The sequence below is a fragment of the Sus scrofa genome, chromosome 17 (genome assembly GCF_054392235.1).
Source record: "Sus scrofa isolate SSC_HxYL_T2T_F1_AM1 chromosome 17, Sscrofa_HxYL_maternal_Yorkshire_Landrace_v2.0, whole genome shotgun sequence".
Taxonomy (NCBI): Eukaryota; Metazoa; Chordata; class Mammalia; order Artiodactyla; family Suidae; genus Sus; species Sus scrofa.
Window position 1 is genome coordinate 25,565,008 of NC_139399.1, and position 21,731 is coordinate 25,586,738.

The window sequence follows — 21,731 nt, forward strand, 5'->3', positions numbered from 1 at the left end:
TCTTTATCTCTGTATTCCCCAAAGCTGTAGTTCCTTTAGACCAGAAGTTGTGCACCCAGATGCCTTCAAGAGCCAAGAGGATGATGTGAATAATGAAAAGATGCCAGAAGATAGATAGGGATGGTGAGCGAAGTGGAGGATACATACACCGTCTGTACTTACTTCCTGCCAGTTTTCCAACCATCCCAACATGGCCCTGAGGTTGCTAGCTTGTTGGTGGAAGTGGTATTTTTTCCATGAGATACTAGACATTGGGATTTTGTCATGAAATCTCCTGATGTTAAAATGTTGACCAATATATTCATTTTTGTACACACACTGTTTTACCAAAAGACAAACGTGTCTGTAGATCACTTAGAAGCTTTTACACATCAGCCAACATTCAGCATGAAAGTACTGACACTAAGGTGAATGCTAATATTTACTTAATGTGTTCACCTCATTGACATTTTTAAAAAGTAAAGATGCCTATTTATGCCTTTTTTTTTCTTACTGCATTCTGCTATTCATCCAAGAATTTTTTTTTTTTTGATGATTTATGAACTTGGACAAATCATTCTGTTCCCAGGAGGTTGTGGAGTCAGAATGCTGAACTCTAACCACTTGATGCTGGTCCTCAGAACTTGTCCCTTTGGAGAAGGAATTAGGCAAAGAGACTGAGAGTAGTGAGGCAAATAAAGTGTATATTAAGAGAGAAGACAGGTGTGGAGGACGCACAGGCTCCCTTGGGGGTGGGGGAGGGCAGGTGAGCGAGACAGAGACAGAAAGAAAGAGCAAGAGAGGAGGAGAGCATCACGTGCTTGTGCTTTTGAGGTGGTTTAAATCACTTGTGGGGGGCAGTCCTTTCAGGCTTCTTTCGGCCAATCACCTTGTTTCATCTGGCCTTGAGCCCATACTTGGGCTGACTCAGGGACCTCCCCTGCATGCACACATATCTTTTAGCCAAGATGGATTCTAATGCAAGGACCTCTGGGAATTTGACAAGATGTACTATAGTCTGGTGCCCCTCCTTTCTCTGAGCCCTAAGGAACCTTTCTTCCAGTGTGTAGTTCCAAAGGTGCCCTCGACCTCAAGAGTGAGAAATAGGTGGTCTCTGCCTTTTATCCCAGCAGGATGCAGCTCCTTCTTGGTCCTGGCAGAATCTTTATCTTGAAGTATCTGTCCACAGGGGACAGCTTCCAGTTGCTCAGCCTGAGATCCCTCTATCTCCTGCCTCAATTTCATCTACCTGGGCTTTCTTATCCTTGTAAAACAAGGGTGTTGTGTCAAATGACCCTTGAAGCTACATTCTCTTATAAAGACTTATGGACTCTCTTTGTCAAAAAAGTGTTCTAGATGCCAAGAAAGATACGAGTTAGTTGCTTAGACAGGACACTTGAATACGCAGACAATTCTAGATTAGCCTAACTTGGGCCACATTACCATCCTAAGGCCAGTGTCAAATTGATAGGCTGGGATGTCCTGTGGTTGGAGAGAGAAATACTTCCTTAAAGAGACAAGACATTGTATCCCTAAGAAGGAGGGCTAGCTGGTCATGTTACTGTGGTGTCCACAATACAGTTCACCAGAGAGGAGACTGTGCAGATGGGCGTTAGTGAGATTCAGAAGAAGAGAAATGTTGGGTTGGAAATGTTGGTCCAGCAAGAAGACTGGATTGAACTTGTTTTTGGCGGGGGGACGGGTGGAGGGAACTGGAAAACAAAGCTAATAAGTAAGACTGTGGTCTGCTTTGATTTCCATACTGAGATGCTATCCTAAAGATGCTGTGAAGGTCACAGAAGGCCATGACTCGAGTTGTAGGAGGGATGCAATGTAATTTTTTTGTTTGTTTTTTTTTGTCTTTTGTCTATTTAGGGCCACACCCATGGCATATGGAGGTTCCCCAGGCTAGGGGTCGAGTCAGAGCTGTAGCCATTGGCCTACACCACAGCCATAGCAACTCGGGATCCAAGCCGCATCTGCAGCCTACATCACAGCTCACATCAATGCCGGATCCTTAACCCACTGAGCAAGGCCAGAGATCAAACCCACATCCTCATCGATACTAGTCGGGTTCGTTAACCACTGAGCCACGATGGGAACTCCCGAAGTAATCTTGACATTCTAAAAGATGGTAGTATGGTAATAACACGTGGCTCAGAGCACTGCTTCTCAAAGTATGGTCTGGACCAGGAGGGTCATCACTGCCTGGGAACTTCTTAGAAATTCAGGATCTCAGACCTATCCCCAGACCTGCTGAATCAGAATCTGCATTTGGGTAAGACCCCTAGTACTTCCTTTGCATGTTGAAGTTTGAGAAGTACAGTGTCCCTCCATATCCACAAGGGATTGGAGAAATCCCCACTCCCTGCAGATACCCAAATCCACGGATGCTCAAGACCCGTGTATGAAGTGGCATAGTACAGTCAGCCCTCAGATCTGTGGGTTGCACACCGGCAGACAGAGAGGGCCAGCCTTTCTGAAACAGAATATAAAGAAATCAGACATTCTGGGCTTCAACCAGTTATTCAAGGAGGAAAGCCTGAGAAATAGTTGAAATCAAGAGGCTTTGTTCCTGAGTGAAGTTAGAGGAGATTTTTAAAGTCTGATTAACTAAGAGAATGAAAATTGATGACCTGATTAATTTGGGTTGAGGGGGGAAGGGATAGTGAATTTGTTTAAAATATGGTCTTTGGGAGTTCCCGTCGTGGCTCTACAAAAACGAATCTGACTAATATCCATGAGGACGTAAGTTCCATCCCTAGCCTCGCTCAGTGGGTTAAGGATCCGGCATTGCCGTGCGCTATGGTGTAAGTCACAGACACGGCTAGGTTGTAGTGTTGCTGTGGCTGTGGTGTAGGCCAGAGGCTACAGCTCCGATTCTGCCCTTAGCCTGGCAACCTCCATGTGCCCTGGGTGCTGCCCAAAAAAGACAACAACAACAAAAAAAAATGTTCTCTGAGGAACACAACTTCCTGTGGTCACACAGTGCAAAGACGACCATATGCTATAGGTTACCAAACCAAAATTGGGTCTGCTCACCCACGCAAAATAAAGCCAATCTACTGACACCAGGTTCTGGGGAAGGAAAGTGCAGAGTTTATTGCAGGACACGAGCATGGAGTCCATAGCAGCCAGTCTCAAAACACCTGAAGTTGAAGCCTTTCAAAGAAAAGTTTATAAAGACAGGGTGAGGAAGAGAGTTTGGGGGGTACGTGATCAGCTCATGGACATTCTTCTGTTTGGTTGGTAATGAGGTAATTGGAATTCAGCATCATCAACCTTCTGGATCCAGCAGGTCTGGGGTCTGTATATGCTTGTGGGCACCATACAGTTAACTTCTTCCATCTGATGGGGATTTCAGTATCTGCAAAACAGCTCAAAGGACATGGCTCAGAATATTATCTATATCCTTGAGGAGAAACTAATGATCTTTGACTTTGTTTAATGGCTAAAGTATTATTATTTTGTCTTGCTTGACTTTCTGCATTTCTCAGTTTCTTTCTGCATTTTCTCACTTCTCTGATTAAATTTATTCTTTGAGAAAAGTTTTCCTAGAGGCAAAAGGCAGATGGAGGACATTGGTGGGGGTCTATTCTGGGAAGGCTTCATAGCCTCCCACCCAGTTACACTACTCAGAGCTCCTTGGGGGCTGTCTGTGACCTGGCCCTGACCTCCCTTCTCTGTGTCCCCCATCTCTAGCCCCTTGACATTCCCTAGACAACTAACTTTGTTTTCTTTTGAAGCTCTCTGTTTCCTTAGGTAGTCAGATGTGGATTTATACTGTCATATTTCTCAGTAACGTTCCTTATCAAAATGTATGTGCAGGAAACCAGACACTGAAGTTAGAGGAGGTTTTGCTGGGGTTTGCAGGAACTCTATCACTGCAGCATTGAGCTTCCCTTGGGGGAGTGGGAGGAGAAATTGAGAGAGAGGCCTGGAGTGAGGCGTGGCACCCTGGTCTGCAGCTGCCTTGAGCACAATGAAATGTATTTTTTTCTTTTTCGGCTGCTCCTAGAGACATATTGAATTCCCAGGGCCAGGGATCAGACCCAAGCCAACATTGCACTGCTGCAGCAACGCCGGATCCCTTAACCCACTGTACTGGGCCAGAGATGCCGCCAATCCCATTTTGCCATAGCGGGAACTCCTTCAAAATAATTTTCAACATGTGCATAGCCCATGCATTTTTATACTGTTCACTGGTGTTTTCTAGATGCAAAAGGAGTGTTGCTCATGCTAGGGCTTGTTCTTCCACCACATTCTAGTAGAAAGTACAGAAGAGTGAAAAGAAGAAAATAAAATACCTCTACAATGTACTCCCTTCTTTTGTGTCTTTTTTTTTTTTTAATGCAAGTGAAATTCACATGAAATTAACCATTTTAAAGTGAGCGATTTTGTGCCATTTAGTACACAGCAATGTTTGCCATCACCAACCCCATCTCTTTCTAAAACATCTCCTCATCTCCTCATCTCCTCCTCACCAGAGGAAACTCGGTACTCATTAAGCAGTTGCTTCCCCTTTTCCTGCCCTACAACCCAACTCTAATGTGTTTTTTAATGCAGCCACAATTTTCTTTTATACATCATTGGGCTCATGCTGTTTATAAAATTTAATACAATGTATTTTGTCATTAACAGTTTTTATCATGAGCATTTTCTTGGTATTTAAAACATTTTCTCAGGCTTCAATGTAATTACAGGTCTCTGTGATCTTTGAGGTGGATTTTCTTGGTTGTTACCAGCTCTTGCTTCTCTAGAAACCTTCCTTCTTGGGTCCTTCTGTTCAGAATGTTGTAGTCTACATGTGATATCACAAGTCCATGTCCCCTACACAAAGTGAGGCCAAACAAACCGAAACGTCCGAGTTTGGAGCAAAGGAAGGTTTCTTGCAGGACCATGCAAGGAGACCATTGTCTGGTGCCCCCAAAGTATCCTGAACTCCCTGAACCAAAATAGCAAAGCAGTTTTTGGGGGTTTGGTTTTTTTCGTTTGTTTGGGGGTTTTTTTGTTTTTTTTTTTTGTTTTTTTTTGGTTTTTTTTTTGCTTTTTAGATCTGCATTATTGTGTTATATGGAAGTTCCCAGGCGAGAGGTTGAATCAGAGCTGCAGCTGCCAGCCTACACCACAGCCACAGCAACTCAGGACCTGAGCCACGTCTGTGACCTACACCTCAGCTCATGGCAACACCAACCAGATCCTTAACCCACTGAGGATGCCTGGGATTGAATCCACATTCTTATGGATGCTACAAAATTGCAAAGCATTTTTATTTTTTTAAATTTTTAAATTTTTTTGTCTTTTGTTTTTTTAGGGCCGCACCTGTGGCATGTGGAGGTTCCCAGGCTAGGGGTCTAATTGGAGCTGTAGCTGCTGGCCTACACCACAGCCACAGAAATGCCAGATCTGAGCCATGTCTGAGACCTATACCACAGCTTACAGCCACGCCAGATCCTTAACCCACTGAGCGAGGCCAGGAATCAAACCCACAACTGCATGGTTCCTAGTCAGATTCCTTTCCACTGCGCCACAATGGGAACTCCCCAAAGCATTTTTAAAGGCAAAGTGAGGGAGGGGCGTGGTTGGTTGTTGCAGAACAAATCCTTTGTTCTTGTAGCTGCCCACAGAGGTCAGATCATGATGTTCCTGTAAACCTCCAACAAGATACATGTTATACCTCAGAGAGGAGCTAAAGCAGAGGATAAGGGGGAAGGGCCTGGCCTTAGAAGACCCCAAAGGGCCCAGCTTGGTTACACATGGGAGACATGCTTTCATCACTGGGGTTTCATGAACTTGAAGGTTTCCTAGGAAAAGACTCTGTGCTCTGGGCCTGGCCCACAGCAGCTAGTTTTGCCCTAATTGCAAGTGTTACCAAATGCCTCCACCAAGGGAATGCAAAATGAATTACTCTAATTGCACCTGAAGCATAATATGAAGTGCGGAATTCACCCTTTGGCCCCTGGGACAGAAAAATGCCACTAGTTTTAAATTGCTTCTCCATTTACCACAGAGCTCCAGTTTTTACTGATAGCAAAAGAAAAAAAAATTCATTTTGAACATAATGTATGTATAACACAGGCTTACACGTGTTTGTATGTTTTCCCAGTTTTGGGGTATAATTAAAAGATGGGATTGTATGAGGAGGTGGGTCATCACCTTGCCTGAGATGAGACTCAGTTGCCTCTGAGCACAGTGATCTGGAGCAAATAATTAATAATCACAATCTTAAGCATACAGCCCATGGGCCAGATTGAGCCCTCGGCCTGATTTTGTATGATCAGTGAGCTAGAATGGCTTTTACAGTTTGAAAGGATTATTAAAACAAAACATAAAAATTGTGCAACAGAGAACTATATGTGGCCCCCAGCTCCCAAAGTGCTTATTGCCTGGCCCTTGACAGAAAATTTGCTGGTCCCTAAAAATGAGAATAATAAGAACAGCATCGGTGATATTTTTATTTTATATTGAATGCCAGACCCTGTTCAGAGTGCTTGGCACCATAATCTCAAATTCTCACCACAATCCTGTGGGATGGATTGTTCTCATTTACAGAGGAAGAAATAGGCCCAAAGGAGTTGAGTAACTTGTCCAAAGTCACACAGCCAGTAACTGGTACCCTTGAACCCAGGCACTGGGTCCACTCCCCATTCCATCCTATCCCATCTTCTGCTATAGCTCACAAGTTGAGGAATAGCCACTTCCACTTGTAATGCTACATGATTTATTGTTTCATGTCACTGTTGGTGGAAGGTGTTGTCATATACCAGCACTTCCCAGACTGGTGGCCCTCAAAATGGATTTCTCAAAAAAGTCTACATATAAAGGGGTTTTCAGAGTTCCTGTCATGGCTCAGTGGAAACGAATCTGACTAGCATCCATGAGGATGCAGGTTCAATCCCTGGACTTGCTTAGTGGGTTAAGGATCCGATGTTGCTGTAAGCTGTGGTATAGGTCTCAGACATGGCTCAGATCTGGCATTTCTGTGGCTGTGCTGTAGGCTGGCAGCTGCAGCTCCAATTAGACCCCTAGCCTGGGAACCTCCATATGCCATGGGCGTGGCCCCAAAAAGACAATAAATAAATAAATAAATACATAAAGGGGTTCTCCTGTCGAGTGACTATGAGAAAGCCTTGTGGTTTGTTGGTTTTTGTTTTATTTTGTTTTGTTTTTGTCTTTTTGTCTTTTTAGGGCTGCACCTGCAGCATATGGAGGTTCCCAGGCAGGCTAGGGGTCTAATCTGAGCTGTAGCTGCCAGCCTATGCCATAGCCACAGCAACACCAGATCCTTAACCCACTGAGCGAGGCCAGGGATCGAACCCACAACCCCAGGGTTCCTAGTCGCATTCGTTTCCGCTTCGCCATGATGGAAACTCTGAGAAAGCCTTGTTTAGTTGTTGTTGTTGTTTTTATGACTCTAGCACTCTCAGAAACCATATTGTTCTTGTATCAGTCTTAGCAAGGAGGGGGCATAATTGGCTGTTTCCCAAAGAAACAGACATTGATTTGCTTATTCATTTATTTATGCTGTTGAAGGGACACAAGTTAAAATCTTTCAGAGCTATTGTTTTATAGGGGAAAAAGTAAGCAAATTATGTCATAGAGACATATTCAGCACAATATTTTTCAAGATATATCAAGACAGTGTAATCCAGTCATTCACGTATTCATCTTTACCATAAACATGCTTTTCACTGTCCCTGTGTCCATACCTCATCCTTCTGTCCTCCCTGTTTTTCAGGGGAGGATGGGGGAAAGGTAGGATTTTTTCCAAAAATGATAGAAAATTAGATAATGAAACTCAAACCCATTGGTTTAGAGTCTTTTTAGGATCTGTTGTCTTGAAAGTCCTTTTATTTTTTTATTTTTTTGTCTTTTTGCCTCTTCTAGGGCCGCTCCCTCGGCATATGGAGGTTCCCAGGCTAGGGGTTCAATCGGAGCTGTAGCCGCTGGCCTACGCCAGAGCCACAGCAACGCAGGATCTGAGCCGCGTCTGCAACCTACACCACAGCTCATGGCAACGCCGGATCCTTAACCCACTGAGCAAAGCCAGGGATCAAACCCACAACCTCATGGTTCCTGGTCGGATTCATTAACCACTGCGCCATGACGGGAACTCTGAAAGTCCTTTTAGTCTGTAGGATGATCTATAGACTCGATTGACCTGAGCTGAGAAGGTGATGTTGTCGAGAAAAGGGCAGCCAGAAGCTCCTTGATTGATGATGCTTATTCCAGAGCCTCAGCAGGTGGCATGTGTCTGCCTGTTGAGTACTGTTCATTGTAGAACGGCTTCATTTGCCAGCATTGTCAACTGGTACATGTCAAGAAGAACGAAACCTTGGGGATCGTTAAGTACCTGGCGTCAGCCAGATACAACTTCATGAACACCTTTCAATTCACCACCCATTCACTCACCCCTTACCATCAGGATTTTGCAGATTTGACAGTTGAGACCAAAAATGCACTCTCCTAAACTGGTAGTTTCTGACCGGCACAAAATGATGCTCTTGGTTATCTTTGCACAACGCTTCATTTATTTTAGAGGTCTCCCTGTGGATGTCAAATAAGTGTTATGTAAAACAAACCAAATATCTCATTTTCTTTTCTTTTTTCTTTTGAGGGCCGCACCTGCAGCATATGGAGGGTCCCAGGCTATGGGTCAAATCAGAGCTACCGCTGCCAACCTATGCCAGAGCCACAGCAATGCAGGATCCGAGCCGAGTCTGCAACCTATACCACAGCTCACAGCAACGCCAGATCCTTAACCCACTGAGCATGGCCAGGGGTCGGACCTGCTACCTCATAGTACCTGGTCGGATTCTTTTCCGTTGTGCCACAATGGGAACTCCTCATTTTCTTTTTTGAATGATTTCTGGGGTTTGTAGGAAGGGAGCTGCTCCGTCAACGTGGAGGCGTTAAATAACCTCGTGGATTGTTTACTGTATGTTGTTTATATGAAGTCAGTAAGTACAAGTGAACGCCAGGCCTTAATGTATGCTGAGTGAATGTCTGTATGCGTGTCTGGATTCTTAGGCTGGGTCTGTGAAATAAACTGCTAAAAGACAAATTAGCAGGAGAAAAGGCATACAAATTAATTAAGCTTTCATTTTACGTGCACGGGGGCATCACAGAAAGAAGTGAATACCCAAAGGAGCAGTGAGATTTGAGAGTTTAGATAGCTTATTAGTTAATAGGGGAAGGAGAGGAGGCGAAAGGCCCTTAATGGGAAAGCAGGTGATTTGGAGGGAAGATAAACGGGCCTGTAGGAACCTAGACAGGAGATAATGATGGTCTGGTGACAGTTTCTTTGGGTATGATGCCAACTCTTCATCTTCCAGAAGCGAAGATTAGTGTTGCTTCTGTGGAGGGGATTGATGACAATGGATTTCTGTTGAGAGGCTCTACTTTTAGGCTGATAAGGGATTTCAGGAATTCAGATGCCTTCCGCTCAAAATAATCTTTACTCCAAAGTGGCCTATTTTGAGATGTCCTATTCTGATTCCCTTCAATACTATACTAATTGGAGTAGATATTTGGAATTAGATGTGGTTATTTGGGACCAGATTCTATAGGTCCCAAGAAAATATTGTTAAGAGGGTACCAGGCTGCCACAGAAAGAATCAGGCTTAGGTGAAACAAAAATTGTCTCTTAGGAAAGGTAGTGAACAGAAACCTGTTTGGAATGGGAATTTGACACTTCAGCTTCTGAGTGATGACCAAGAATAGCACAGTGTCCCCTCCTTCCTTGTGACTATTTCGAGGTTCATTTTAACCTGGTGTTGTCAAGATAACCAGCCAGGCTGACAGCCTGTTTTGACTATCTGTGAGTGACTAAACTACTTTTGACTAGGAAAGTATAAATATTATCCAGGCCCATCCAGATCGATCTTTCAAACACAGCCACACACACTCTCGTATGTGGCAGCTCATTTCCTGCCCAAACACAGGTTCACCCTGCTCTGAAGGTGATTTTGGAGTCAGGGGGCACTTAATGCTTAATGCATTCCTCCATCTCCTTCAGCAACTTTACTCTGTCAGCAGAGAACTGCAGATGACAAACATGTATTTCTCAGAAGGCACGCAAACTACGGCAAGAAAAAAAGCACGTTGCCCCTCTTGTCTCTGCTTAATTCTCCTTTGGATTTGATAATTTCATGAGAACTATTATTGACTTCCCTAGGGCTTTGAGATCATGAATGGGTTGTCGATCTACTGATTTTTTTTTTATTTTATTTTACTTTTGCAAAACCTGCCTTGCTGTTTGGCCACCTATTTCAGTACTTTGCTATTGTGTGATTATCGCAGGCTCATTAGTTTAACCTTTCATCCTGGGTTTATCAGCTAATTTCATCAGGATCACAAGCATAGCTCCTTTATTATGCATCAAATTCACTGTCTCCATTACTTGCCCTCTTTCTTTGAGACTGTAGTTAAGGTGACTTTCAGGCTTCTTTGCCTGATTTGTTCTCAATGTCATCACTGTCATGTCTGCCTGTTGGCCTTCTGTCTCATGGCCAGGAGGGATTTTTTGACACTGACATTGATCTCTTGCAAGGATGACACTTAGCACATGTTACCTGCACCTCTTTCTCTCCTTATTAGAGCCAAGAGAATCTAAGTGACATGAAAGAGAAAGTTTGTTTTATTTTTCCTTTTTAATGTGATGTAAAAGTTGGTCTGTGCTATATAAACAAACATTTATAGACCTGCTGTTTAATTTTAGAATGGCTTTAGCATCCCCAATGAGCACATTCAAAGGGTAAAATGTCCTTCCCTGGTAGCTCCGCGGGTTAAGGATCCGGTGTTTTCACTGCTGTGTCTGGGGTTGGATCTCTGGCACAGGAACTTCCACATGCTAAGCCCCAGCGAAAAAATAAAAATAGAAAAATAATGTTCTCAATGGCATCGAGAATGGTGAATCCTTTCCAGAGGTAAAAATGTTAATTTTTTTGTCAAGTCCTGCCTAAATCTCCAGCCTCTTCTCTCCAGCTTCTCCCGTGGGGTTTTCTGATTCCTGGGCCAGGCCCCATCTCAGACCCAAATACCATGGGGATGGAAGGTTAGGAGTGCTGGCCCTCAGCCTCTAGTCACTTCCCCACACTGTGTTGGCACCAGCTTTAGGGCTCAGGTCTGATCACTAGACATTTAGTGCTGTGAGTCACGGTCTAACCGTTGCTGAAATATCGGCTGCCTCTGTACACCAATGCCGAATAGAAATGCGGAGGCAGAGTTGGAGGAAACAGAAAAAGTAGCTTTAATTGCCAGGCAAAGGGGAACACAGCAGGCTAGTGCCTCAAGAACTGTGCTCCCCAGGGGTAATGAGGAGTCTTACACTGTTTGAGGGGCAAGGTGTGATTGGTTCGTGGACACTTTTCTGACTGGTGGGTGGTGAGGTAATTGGAAGTCAGCATCATCAACCTCCTGTTTCCAACCGGTCTGGGGTCTCTTTGCTTGTGGGCAGCGTGCAGTTGACTTCCTCCACCCAGTGGTGGCTTTAGCGCCTACAAAACAGCTTCAACAACATGCCTCAGAATGTTATTTATAGTCTTTGAAGAACCGAAGATGCTTGACTTTGTTGAATGGCTGAATTATTATTCCTTTTTTCTCTTTGCTCTGTACTTTTTTTCCACTTCCCTGATTTTTTTTGTTTGTTTGGTTTTTTTAAGGGCCGCACCCACGGCATCTGGAGGTTCCCAGGATACGGGTTGAATAGGAGCTGTAGCTGCTGGTCAACACCAGAGCCACAGCAACTCAGGATCCAAGGCACGTCTTCATCCTACACCACAGCTCACGGCAACACCAGGATCCTTAACCCACTGAGTGAGGCCGGGGATCGAACCTGCGTCCTCAGGGATACTAGTCAGATTCATTTCCACTGACCCACAACAGGAATTCCTCACTTCCCTGATTAAATTGGTTCTTTGACTAAAGTTTTTCTTTTTTTTTTTTTTTCTTTTGTGTGTGTGCCATTTCTTGGGCCATTCCCTTGGTATATGAAGGTTCCCAGGCTAGGGGTCAAATCAGAGCTGTAGCCGCCGGCCTACACTAGAGCCACAGCAACTCAGGATCCGAGCTGCCTCTGCAACCTACACCACAGCTCACGGCAACGCCGGATCCTTAACCCACTGAGCAAGGCCAGGGATCGAACCCGAAACCTCATGGTTCCTAGTTGGATTCGTTAACCGCTGAGCCACGACGGGAACTCCTGACTAAAGTTTTTCTATAGATAAAAAGGCAAGTGGAGGACATGAGTGGGGGTCCACGCTGGGAAGGCCTCACAGGCTCCTGCTCGGTTACATGACCCTGTTCCCCGGTTCTGGGAATCAGACATCTCTCTTGTTTCTGTACCAGATTAGTTAATAATGTTCTCCCAACAAGCCCAGGCTTTCCAGATCAGGACTACCCTGATTTTAGACTCAGCTGTCTGTGAAAAGGGGTGGGGAGCTACTACTTACAGCAGGTTTCTGTAGGGCAGCCTCCTACTGCCTTATGAGAGCCTGGAACCTTGCCCATTTCTGGATATCTGGTGGCTGTGGGACATCCTTTAAGGCAACCTCCCTATGGCAGCCTACATTGCTTTGATAATGCTTGTAATTTTCTTTAAAACACTTTAGGGAGGAGTTCCCGTCGTGGCGCAGTGGTTAACGAATCCGACTAGGAACTATGAGGTTGCGGGTTCGATCCCTGCCCTTGCTCAGTGGGTTAACGATCCGGCGTTGCCGTGAGCTGTGGTGTAGGTTGCAGACCCGGCTCGGATCTCGCGTTGCTGTGGCTCTGGCGTAGGCCGGGGGCTACAGCTCCGATTCAACCCCTAGCCTGGGAACCTCCATATGCCGTGGGAGCGGCCCAAGAAATAGCAACAACAACAACAAAAAAGACAAAAGACAAAAAAAATAAAAAATAAAAAATAAAAAAATAAAACACTTTAGGGAGTTCCTGTTGTGGCTCAACAGGTTAAGAACCCAACATCGTGTTTGCCTCAGTTCTCTCAACCTGTAAGAGAAAACATGTTGATTCTACTTAGAGGATCTTGACTTTAGAATCTGAGCCATTGCCTATGTTCAATGACAGCCCGAAGCCGAAATGCCTTCCTAAAACATAGTTCTTGTTTAAGATAAAGATATATGTATACCTCGGATATTATTAATCTGGAGATTTGTATATTGCAACTTTATATCCTAAGACCCTGTGAAAGGAAATCTTTACTTGAAAACCTTCATAGTCTGTCCCAGGCACATGGAAATGGGTCTTATCGCCCTTCTCGAATGCCCTGTAGTCTTATAAGAATTCACAGTACAGAAAAGCTGTATTTTGAATTCCATAAATTTCTGGCTTATGTTTGAGCAGATAACTCATCAAAGTTGACACTTGAAGAACACAGGGCTTAGGGGCACCAGCCCTCCCTGCAGTTAAAAATCTATGTATAACTTTTGTGTGTGTGTGTGTGTGTGGCCATACCAGAAGCATGTGGAAGTGGTGGGCCAGGGACTGAACCCACACCACAGCAGTGACCCAAGCCACTGCAGTGACACTGGATCCTTAACCTGCTGCACCACAAGGGAACTCCAGAAATCCATGTATAACTTCTAACCCACCCTCCATATCCACAGTTTTTCAGTATCCATGGATCTACTGTTCTACATACATGGATTCAGCCAACCACAGGCCATGTAGCATTGTCATGTTTACCATGGAAAAAATAATCTACCTATAAATGGACCCATGCAGTTCAAACCTATGTTGTTTTAGGGTTGACTGTAATTAAGAAAGCAAATAGACACCTTAAGAATAACCCTGGAAATATGCCGACTTTTTATCTCCATTTACTTAAAAAATCCTGCATGGATTAAGATTTAGGAGTTACAGGTCCCAAGAAGTTCCTGTGTTGTAGGTATTTCAGATGCCCATGCATTGATGATTTTCACAGCTCATACAGGGAGAAGGTGAAAGTCACTACCTACAGCAGCTCACCTCCTTTAGTTTCCACCCTTTAACTTCAGTCCCCTAAACATCCAAGTTAGAACTTCCGTTCTAGTGAGTACAGATTTTTTCAGCCCAGTTCAAGAGGGAACTGACAAAAACAAAGAATGATGGGGCATTGGAAGGCTCTTCCCAGGGCCCTTGCTCAGAAGACCAGGTATCCAAGCTAAGGGCACATGGAAAGATTTGGCTCCCTTAGGAAACCACATCCACCCGGTTCCTCCATGGGAAGATGGAAATGACATGTGCACACTACTTACTGTATAGGATAATTAATAAGAACCTACTGGGGAGTTCCTGTTGTGGCTCAGCAGAAACAAATCTGACCAGCATCCACGAGGACCTGTGCAGGTTCAATCCATGGCCTTGCTCAGTAGGTTAAGGATCCGGTGTTGCCATGAGCTGTGGTGTAGGTTGCAGAGGCAGCTCGGATCTGGAGTTGCTGTGGCTGTGGTGTAGGTCCATGGCTACAGCTCGGATTCAACCCCTGGCCTGGGAACCTCCATGTGCTGTGCGTGTGGCCCTGAAAAGACAAAAAAAAAAAAGAACCTACTGTATAACACAGGGAAATCTACGTAGTTGTTTGTAATAACCTGTATGGGAAAAAAGAATGGATGTATGTATATGACTGATTCGCTTTGTTGTGAGTCAGCTATACTCCAATAAATATCTTCGTTGGAGTCATGGCTACATAAGTATAAATATTTGTCTGAATTCATCAAATAATACACTTAAAAGGGGTGCATTTTATTTTATGTAAATTATATCTGAATAAAAATGAGCCAAAATTCATTGATTGAATTGCAGAAAAGAAAAAAAAAAAGCAAACCCAGCTCTTCCTAGATGGGCAGTGAGAGGAGGTGCTTCTGCTGGGGTGAGCCCTCTTAACCTTGTCCTTCTCAAACCAGATCATGGGCACAACTCATCTTACCAAAAGTAGGTTCTGATCCTGTGGGGCCTGGGGTGAACCCGGAGATGTGGCATTTCTCATCAGCTTCCTGGCCATGTTGATGCCCTTAGTCACCCCTCTGAGTGACCTGGGTTTAGAACAGAGCTTCTTAAAAGTGAATTTGCAAAAGAATCACTTGGGGAGTTCCCGTTGTGACTCAGTGGATTAATCACTCAACAGAGTGGCTGTGAAGGAGCAGGTTCAATCCATGGCCTCGATCCGTGAGTTAAGGATCCAGCACTGCTGCAAGGTACGGCATAGGTCACAGATGTCACTTGGATCCGGTGTCGCCATGGCTGTGACATAGGTCTCAGCTCCAGCTCTGATTAGACCCCTAGCCTGGGAACTTCCATATGCTGCAGGTGCAGCCCTAAAAAGAAAAAAAAAAAAAAATAACCAAATATTTTTAAAAGAAGAAAGGGAGATGTGCTCTGTGTAAATTCATTATTTTTTTGATATAGGTTTATTATGTCTATGTCTCTGTACATTTGGGGTTTGTCTTTTCTTTTTTTCTGTAGAGAGTATTTATTTTTTAATTGTTTAATTTTTAATGCAATTTTTAATGGTTACTTTCCATTTACCGTGATTACAAAATATTGGCTATTAATTCCCATGTTGCATATGAGCCTATCTTACACCTGATAGTTTGCACCTCCCTCTCCCTGAACCGTGTCTTGCCCCTTCCCCCCTCTATGGGTAACTCTAGTTTGTTCTCTGTATCTGTAAGTCTGCTTCTTTTTTTATTATGCTACACATTTGGTTTTTAATAGGAAAGGGATTATCTTGTATGAGAGAGTCCTAGTGTTCAAGAGAGAAGCCCAGCTATTTGCCTGGAAAGTGGACACCACCTACATGCTGAAAATAAGTTTACAGAGGCCCAGAGGCAAGATAGGAAGCTCCCAGAAAAGAGTTAGGGGCGGTTCTGGTTCCTCCCTCCTTCCCCTCCCCAACCATCCAGCACAAGCAATGACCTTTCCTTAGAAGGGCTGAAATAAGCTTTAAGTTCATTTAGACAGAAATGGAAAAGGTTGAAAAATGAGAGAACACTCACCATAACAACCTGCCGGGAGGTGCAGGAACTGCCCCCTTGGACCTCGGAACCAAATTGTTCCCTGTGGGCTCGTTCCCCTGCATCCAGGCCACAGGTACCCATCCAGGACTTGCGTCCAGAAGGGAGGCGCCCTGTGTAGTTAGTAACCATGGCCTGTGTCACTGTGGAGCCAGTGTGTGAGCTCAATGTGTGTCGGAGAATGATCTAGAAACACGCAACCACTGGGGCTTGAAGATGTGCCTCTTGGAGGCATTATGTAGGCTGTTGACATATGTGCTTATTCTATTCAGCAATTTAAAAAAATATCTAAGTCTGGTTTTTCTGATTATGTTAATCGGGCAACATTCAAAGAAGTCGATATGCATTTAGTTCGCTTCTGGCACAACTTTCCAACTAAACTCTGGGCTTCTACTGACACCTGCTGGCATTTCATCTCTTAAGTGTTCAAACAAAAAAAGCAAACCGCTCAACATTTTTCCTATGGTCTTTTGGCCTTATTATGCCAGGTGTACATTAAGATAACAGACCAAGGGAAGGTGTGATGGGATGTTTCAGGTCATGGAAGGTGGTGTGTGGATAAGCCCTGAGTGCAAATTTCTCAGACGTGAAGGGCAGAATAACAGAGTTCTTGTTGCTTCTCTGTACTGCACCAGCTGTTCTGTGACCTTGAACAAGGCCCTGGACCTCACGTTCAGCATCACAAAGAACAGCAGCCGCAGCTGCTTTTAGGGCGGGTGGGGATCCTGGGGACATTTCTACTAACTAAAACACGCACAGCGTTACTGGTGTGATGACCCTCAAAGGTCACTCTCAGGGACCATCCATCACAATAAACAAACCCATTCTTCACCACATTCTATTTTTAAAAGATGGGTGAACGTCACAGAAACCTCCTCAAAGCCCAGTATCTCTGTAATTTATTTTTAGAAACAACTAAATTGGAATGATCAGTAAGCGCCAGTGAACAGTCTCAGAAAATTGTCCCCTTTGCGGCCCTAGGAAACCAGGGACTTTGTTTTGTGTTTTGGAACATGTAATATGCCTTCAACGCTTCCCAGTTAATGCCAACCAAATTATTTATGCTTTTTCTGTCTCTTCTTGGGAAATTGTGCGGGCCTGCGGTTTGTTAGGGCAGTAACAGGATATTTGATGGTCCTCAGGGAGTTAGAGTCCCATATTTATCCTGACAGAGGAAGTGAGGTCTGATGAGGAAAATAATTGAGGCATTTCTCTAATGCTACTATTTCACTGCTTCCTCCTCCCTCAGAATCCTGGCTTCACCATCATGCTTGCTGAGGCTTTCGATGCTGTTTACAGTCATCAAAAAATGGCCTGTTGTATTTGAGGAGGAAATTTTCCTCTTATCGCTCCCAAGTCCTCCTTCAGAAGGAGGGTTGGGGCACAAAGAAGAAAGTAGAACCTCTCTTGTGGACACCCTGGAATGACTACTAGCAAAACAAAAGCAAAACAGAAAAGAAGGAGTTCAGTGAGGCTGAGGAAAAGTTGGAACCCCTGATCACTGTTTGTGAAATTGTAAAATGGTGCAGCTTCGGTTCCTCAAAAACTTAAAAGAAGGAGTTCCCTCTGTGGCTCAGCAGGTTACAAACCCGACTAGTATCTATGAGGATGTGGGTTCAGTCCCTGATCTTGCTCAGTGGGTTAAGGATCTAGCATTGCCGGGAGCAGTGGTGTAGGTCACAGACGTGGCTCAGATCTGGCATTGCTGTGGCCGTGGCATAGGCTGGCAGCTGCAGCTCTAATGCAGCACTTAGCCTGGGAACTTCCATATGCCACAGGTGTGGCCCTAAACAAAGCAAAAAAACACAAAAAAACAAAAAAAAACTGTTAAAAGTAAAATTACTATAGGATCTCAAAATTCCACTTCTGGATGTATAGCCAAAGAACTGAAGAGCTATCCCTGCACCCATGTTCATAGCAGCATGACTCATAATAGCCAGGTGGTGGAGGCAACACGGGATCCATAGATAGATAAAGGGGTGAACCAGATGTGATCTATACATACAGTGGAACATTCTTCAGCCTTAAGAAGAAAGGAAGTTCTGACCCAGGCTGCAACACAGATAAGCCTTGGGGAGGTACAGTATGCTAAGTGAGATAAGCCACTCACAAGGGACAAATACTGCCTGATTCTACTTATATGAGGTACCTTCAGTAGTTAAATTCAGAGAAACAGAAAATAGAATGGTGGTTGCCAGGGGTGATGGGGAGAGGGAAATCGGAAGTTGTTGTTTGGTGGGAATGGAGTTTCAATTTTGCAAGAGGCCAAGAGTTCTGGAGATGGATGGTGGTGATGGTTGCACAACAATGTGACTATTACTTAAGACCCTGACGAGGTCACTTAAAAATGACCGATTTTGTGTTACATATATTATCTCAGAATTAATTAAAACCACACACACTCGTAGAACTCAGTCATCCCCTCTGGTCCTGGCAGTGATTTCGTCACTTGACCGTGTTACACCTGGTAATACTAGGCCATGCTGTCCAATGGAACCTTTTGTGATGGCAGAAATGTTCTTTATTTGCGCTGTCCCAGATGGTAGGTACTAAACCCGTGGTGGGTTTTGAGCACTTGAAATAGGGTAAGTGCAACAGGCTCACCGAATTTTATTTTTATTTGGTGTAAATTTAAATAGCCACATGTGGCCAGTGGCTACCATATTGGACAGGACAGGTTGATGATGCAGCTACATTGCTGTCTATTCCAAAATATTTTCCCTTCCTCAGCCCAGAGCTACAGCAGTTAGACTATAAACCTAAGAAGGTAAGGTACTGCCTTGTGGGGGGGCCCAGTGCTGCTTGAACCTCCAGTATCAATTTGCAGCAAATCATTTTGCCAAGAGTGTGACTCTTTATTTTAGCAACTTGGTATGGCATTCGCTGGCATCAGTTATTGGCCCCCAGGGCAGAATTGGCCTTAATTCATAGGCCAGCCTTTTCTAGTAAAATGCCCTTTGGAAACCCGAATTCCTTTCCTGCCACGCACAATCTTCTTCACTTTTCCTTGTAAATCCATGGAGTGGTGTTGTGAACCAAAGCTGAGGTCCAAGCCCTTATGCAGAAATTAGGCAGGCACGTCACTGTTTGCTCTGGGTACCCTGGCAATCGATGCAGATTTTACTATTTAAGGCTTTGCTGGAAAACATGGACAGGTATCATAGGTTCATAGATTCTTAGATTGAAATAGAATCACACAGGGCAATGGATGAACCCCTAATGCGTTCATCCTCTAAAATGGGAGTAGCTAGGTATATCATCGCAAAGTGAATAATGTTGCTTTCGAAATAATTAAGATTGCCCGCAACTGAAAAGGGCTTCTGCTGAACCAGGCTGGAAATAGGAGGCGTAACAAGTCAATCAGGGGGCAGCATTGCTTTGTGACAACCCAGTGTTTAATGACACTGGCGATGCTGCATTTATCTTCTGGAAAGAATGAAAGCTGTTTATTAAAGCATAAAATATGAGCATGTGGAATGAGGATGGCTGTGTGGCAGGAAGGAGATAAAGTAGAGTTTATATTATTCTTATACAAAATAGATATGGGCTCTCTAATAAAAACCACCCAGTTTAGCTCTGGTGGATTTGCTCACCAAGAACACTCTCTTCTCTCTCTTTCAGCAATGGGTTGAAGGCCTGCGGTCCATCATTCACAACTTCAGGGCTAACAATGTCAGTCCGATGACGTGCCTCAAGAAACAGTGAGTTTTGTTTTCATGATCTTTTGTGTTTTTTTGGTTTTTTTTTTTTTTTTTTTTTTTGTCTTTTTGCCTTTTCTAAGGCTGCTCCCATGGCATATGGAGGTTCCCAGGCTAGGGGTCTAGTCGGAGCTGTAGCCACCGGCCTATGCCAGAGCCATAGCAACTTGGGATCCGAGCCGCGTCTGCGACCTACACCACAGCTCACGGCAATGCCAGATCCTTAACCCACTGAGAAAGGCCAGGGATCGAACCTGCAACCTCATGGTTCCTAGTCGGATTCGTTAACCACTGCACCACGACGGGAACTCCTGATCCTTTGTTCTTGGCTGTTATCAAGCAGATGGTCAGATTAGGAGATGAGGGCTATGTAGATGGACCAGGCAGCCCCTCCCTTGTCTTCTGCTCTGTGCTCCTGACGTCAGAGGAGCTGTTGACCAATACACACCTATACTCGCTATGCCAGCTGGCAAGGCTTGTGTGATAAACCCCCAACCCAAAACCTTTTTGAACAGAATGGTCGATAGCAGAAAAATGCTGGATCCCTATTGCCCAGTGTCCTATGAGTTGTGAGCCCTGGCTTTTATGTCCCCAGACCAATTCTGCTGTGTGTCTGGGGCCATAGTTGGGTGCTGGTATAGCTGGAGGCTCTGTTTCATGTGACTAAGAAATGGGGAGTGTGGCCAAGAGAAGCGCATTTGCCAAAGCACCCATTGCTCCAGGGGAAAAGGAACACTGGCCCCAGAGACTCTTTAGAACCCCATTAGGGACCCAAAGTTACTTTTAAAATTTAGCAAGCAGGCTTCCTTACCCCCAGCTCACTTCGGAATTCTGAGGGGTACTGCATGGTAGATTTTAACCCTACCAAGGTATTCTCTCAGGGTGACATGAGAGTTACTCACATTGAAAGCCTAGGAGTTCCCTGGTGGCCTTAAGGATCTGGCATTGTCACTGTTGTGGCTCTGGTCACTGCTGTGGTGGGGGTGCCATCCCTGGTCCAGGAACTTCTGAAGGCCACGGACCTGGTCAAAAAGAAAAAAAGAAAAAAAAAAAGTAGAAATTCTAGCAAAAGCCCACGTCAGCCTCTTTGAAACGCGTGATCTGTGGAAGAGTGGGGCCATCTGCTATCACAGAACCCTTGGCTCGCAGTTTTGAGATGCGGAAGAGAAGCACATTGAGCAAGCAGTGACAAGCCCAGGTCTCTCAGCCAGGCCCAGGGCTAGCACAGGCCAGGGATCCTGGACTGTGGGCAATGGGAAGAGAGGTCAGTCCTTTGGGCATTTGGCTTCTTACCTCTTATCCCTTTGCCAGGTGCTTTGAAAGCCTGGGGCTCTGTGCTATAAACCCCAGGTTGGCCACTTGGTTGCTGGGTGACTCTTGGCAAGTTCTTAGCCTTGGGCCTTAGTGTCCTCATCTGCGATGACACTGCTCATAAGATTCCATGCAGGGAGTTCCTGGGTGGTGCAGCAAAAATGAATGACTAGCATCTATGAGGATGCAGGTTCAATCCCTGCTCGCTTAGTGGGTCGAGGATCCAGTGTTACTGTGAGCTGTGGTATAGGTCGGTGTAGGTGACATGGGTATAGGTGGCGTAGACCAGCGGCTGTAGCTTCAATTCAGTCCCTAGCCTGGGAACTTCCATATGCTGGAGGCGAGGTCCTAAAAAGCAGGAAAAAAAAAGATTCCATGGGGCTGAAATGAGGTCATGGAAAGCACCTAACCCAATGCCTGGATCCCCACCCCCACCCCCATTCGGTATTAGTTATTTTGACCTTTATGTTATCCCTCCAATGTTTTTCCCATTGTCAGAGGAGATAAGTTATTGGGTCCTGTTTTTTTGTGCAGCTGCTACTGCTTCTCCTCCGCAGTTGCTGTGGCCTGTTTTCTTAAAAATAAAGAGCAGCCCAGTGGGTATCTGGATGTTAGAGAATCCCAGAGGATTGTAGGCTTTCGGCACTCCCACTTATGCCTGAGTGACCCCCATACTCATACCTGGACACCAGATCTTACCTGCCCTCATGGGTGTCCTGCCCAGATCCTTTTATGGAGCTGGCATCCA

General features: G+C 44.8%; 1 protein-coding gene across 50 annotated transcripts in view; it reads left to right on the forward strand.

Annotated features, from left to right (window-relative positions):
• PLCB4 (phospholipase C beta 4) overlaps positions 1-21,731 on the forward strand; it is a 487,242-nt gene that overhangs the window by 331,693 nt on the left and 133,818 nt on the right. For all 50 annotated transcript variants that reach the window (XM_085003051.1, XM_085003063.1, XM_085003052.1 and 47 more), the window contains one exon: positions 19,596-19,675. In XM_085003051.1, coding sequence (XP_084859177.1) covers positions 19,596-19,675 — 80 coding nt within the window. The remainder of the gene's footprint in view (positions 1-19,595; positions 19,676-21,731) is intronic.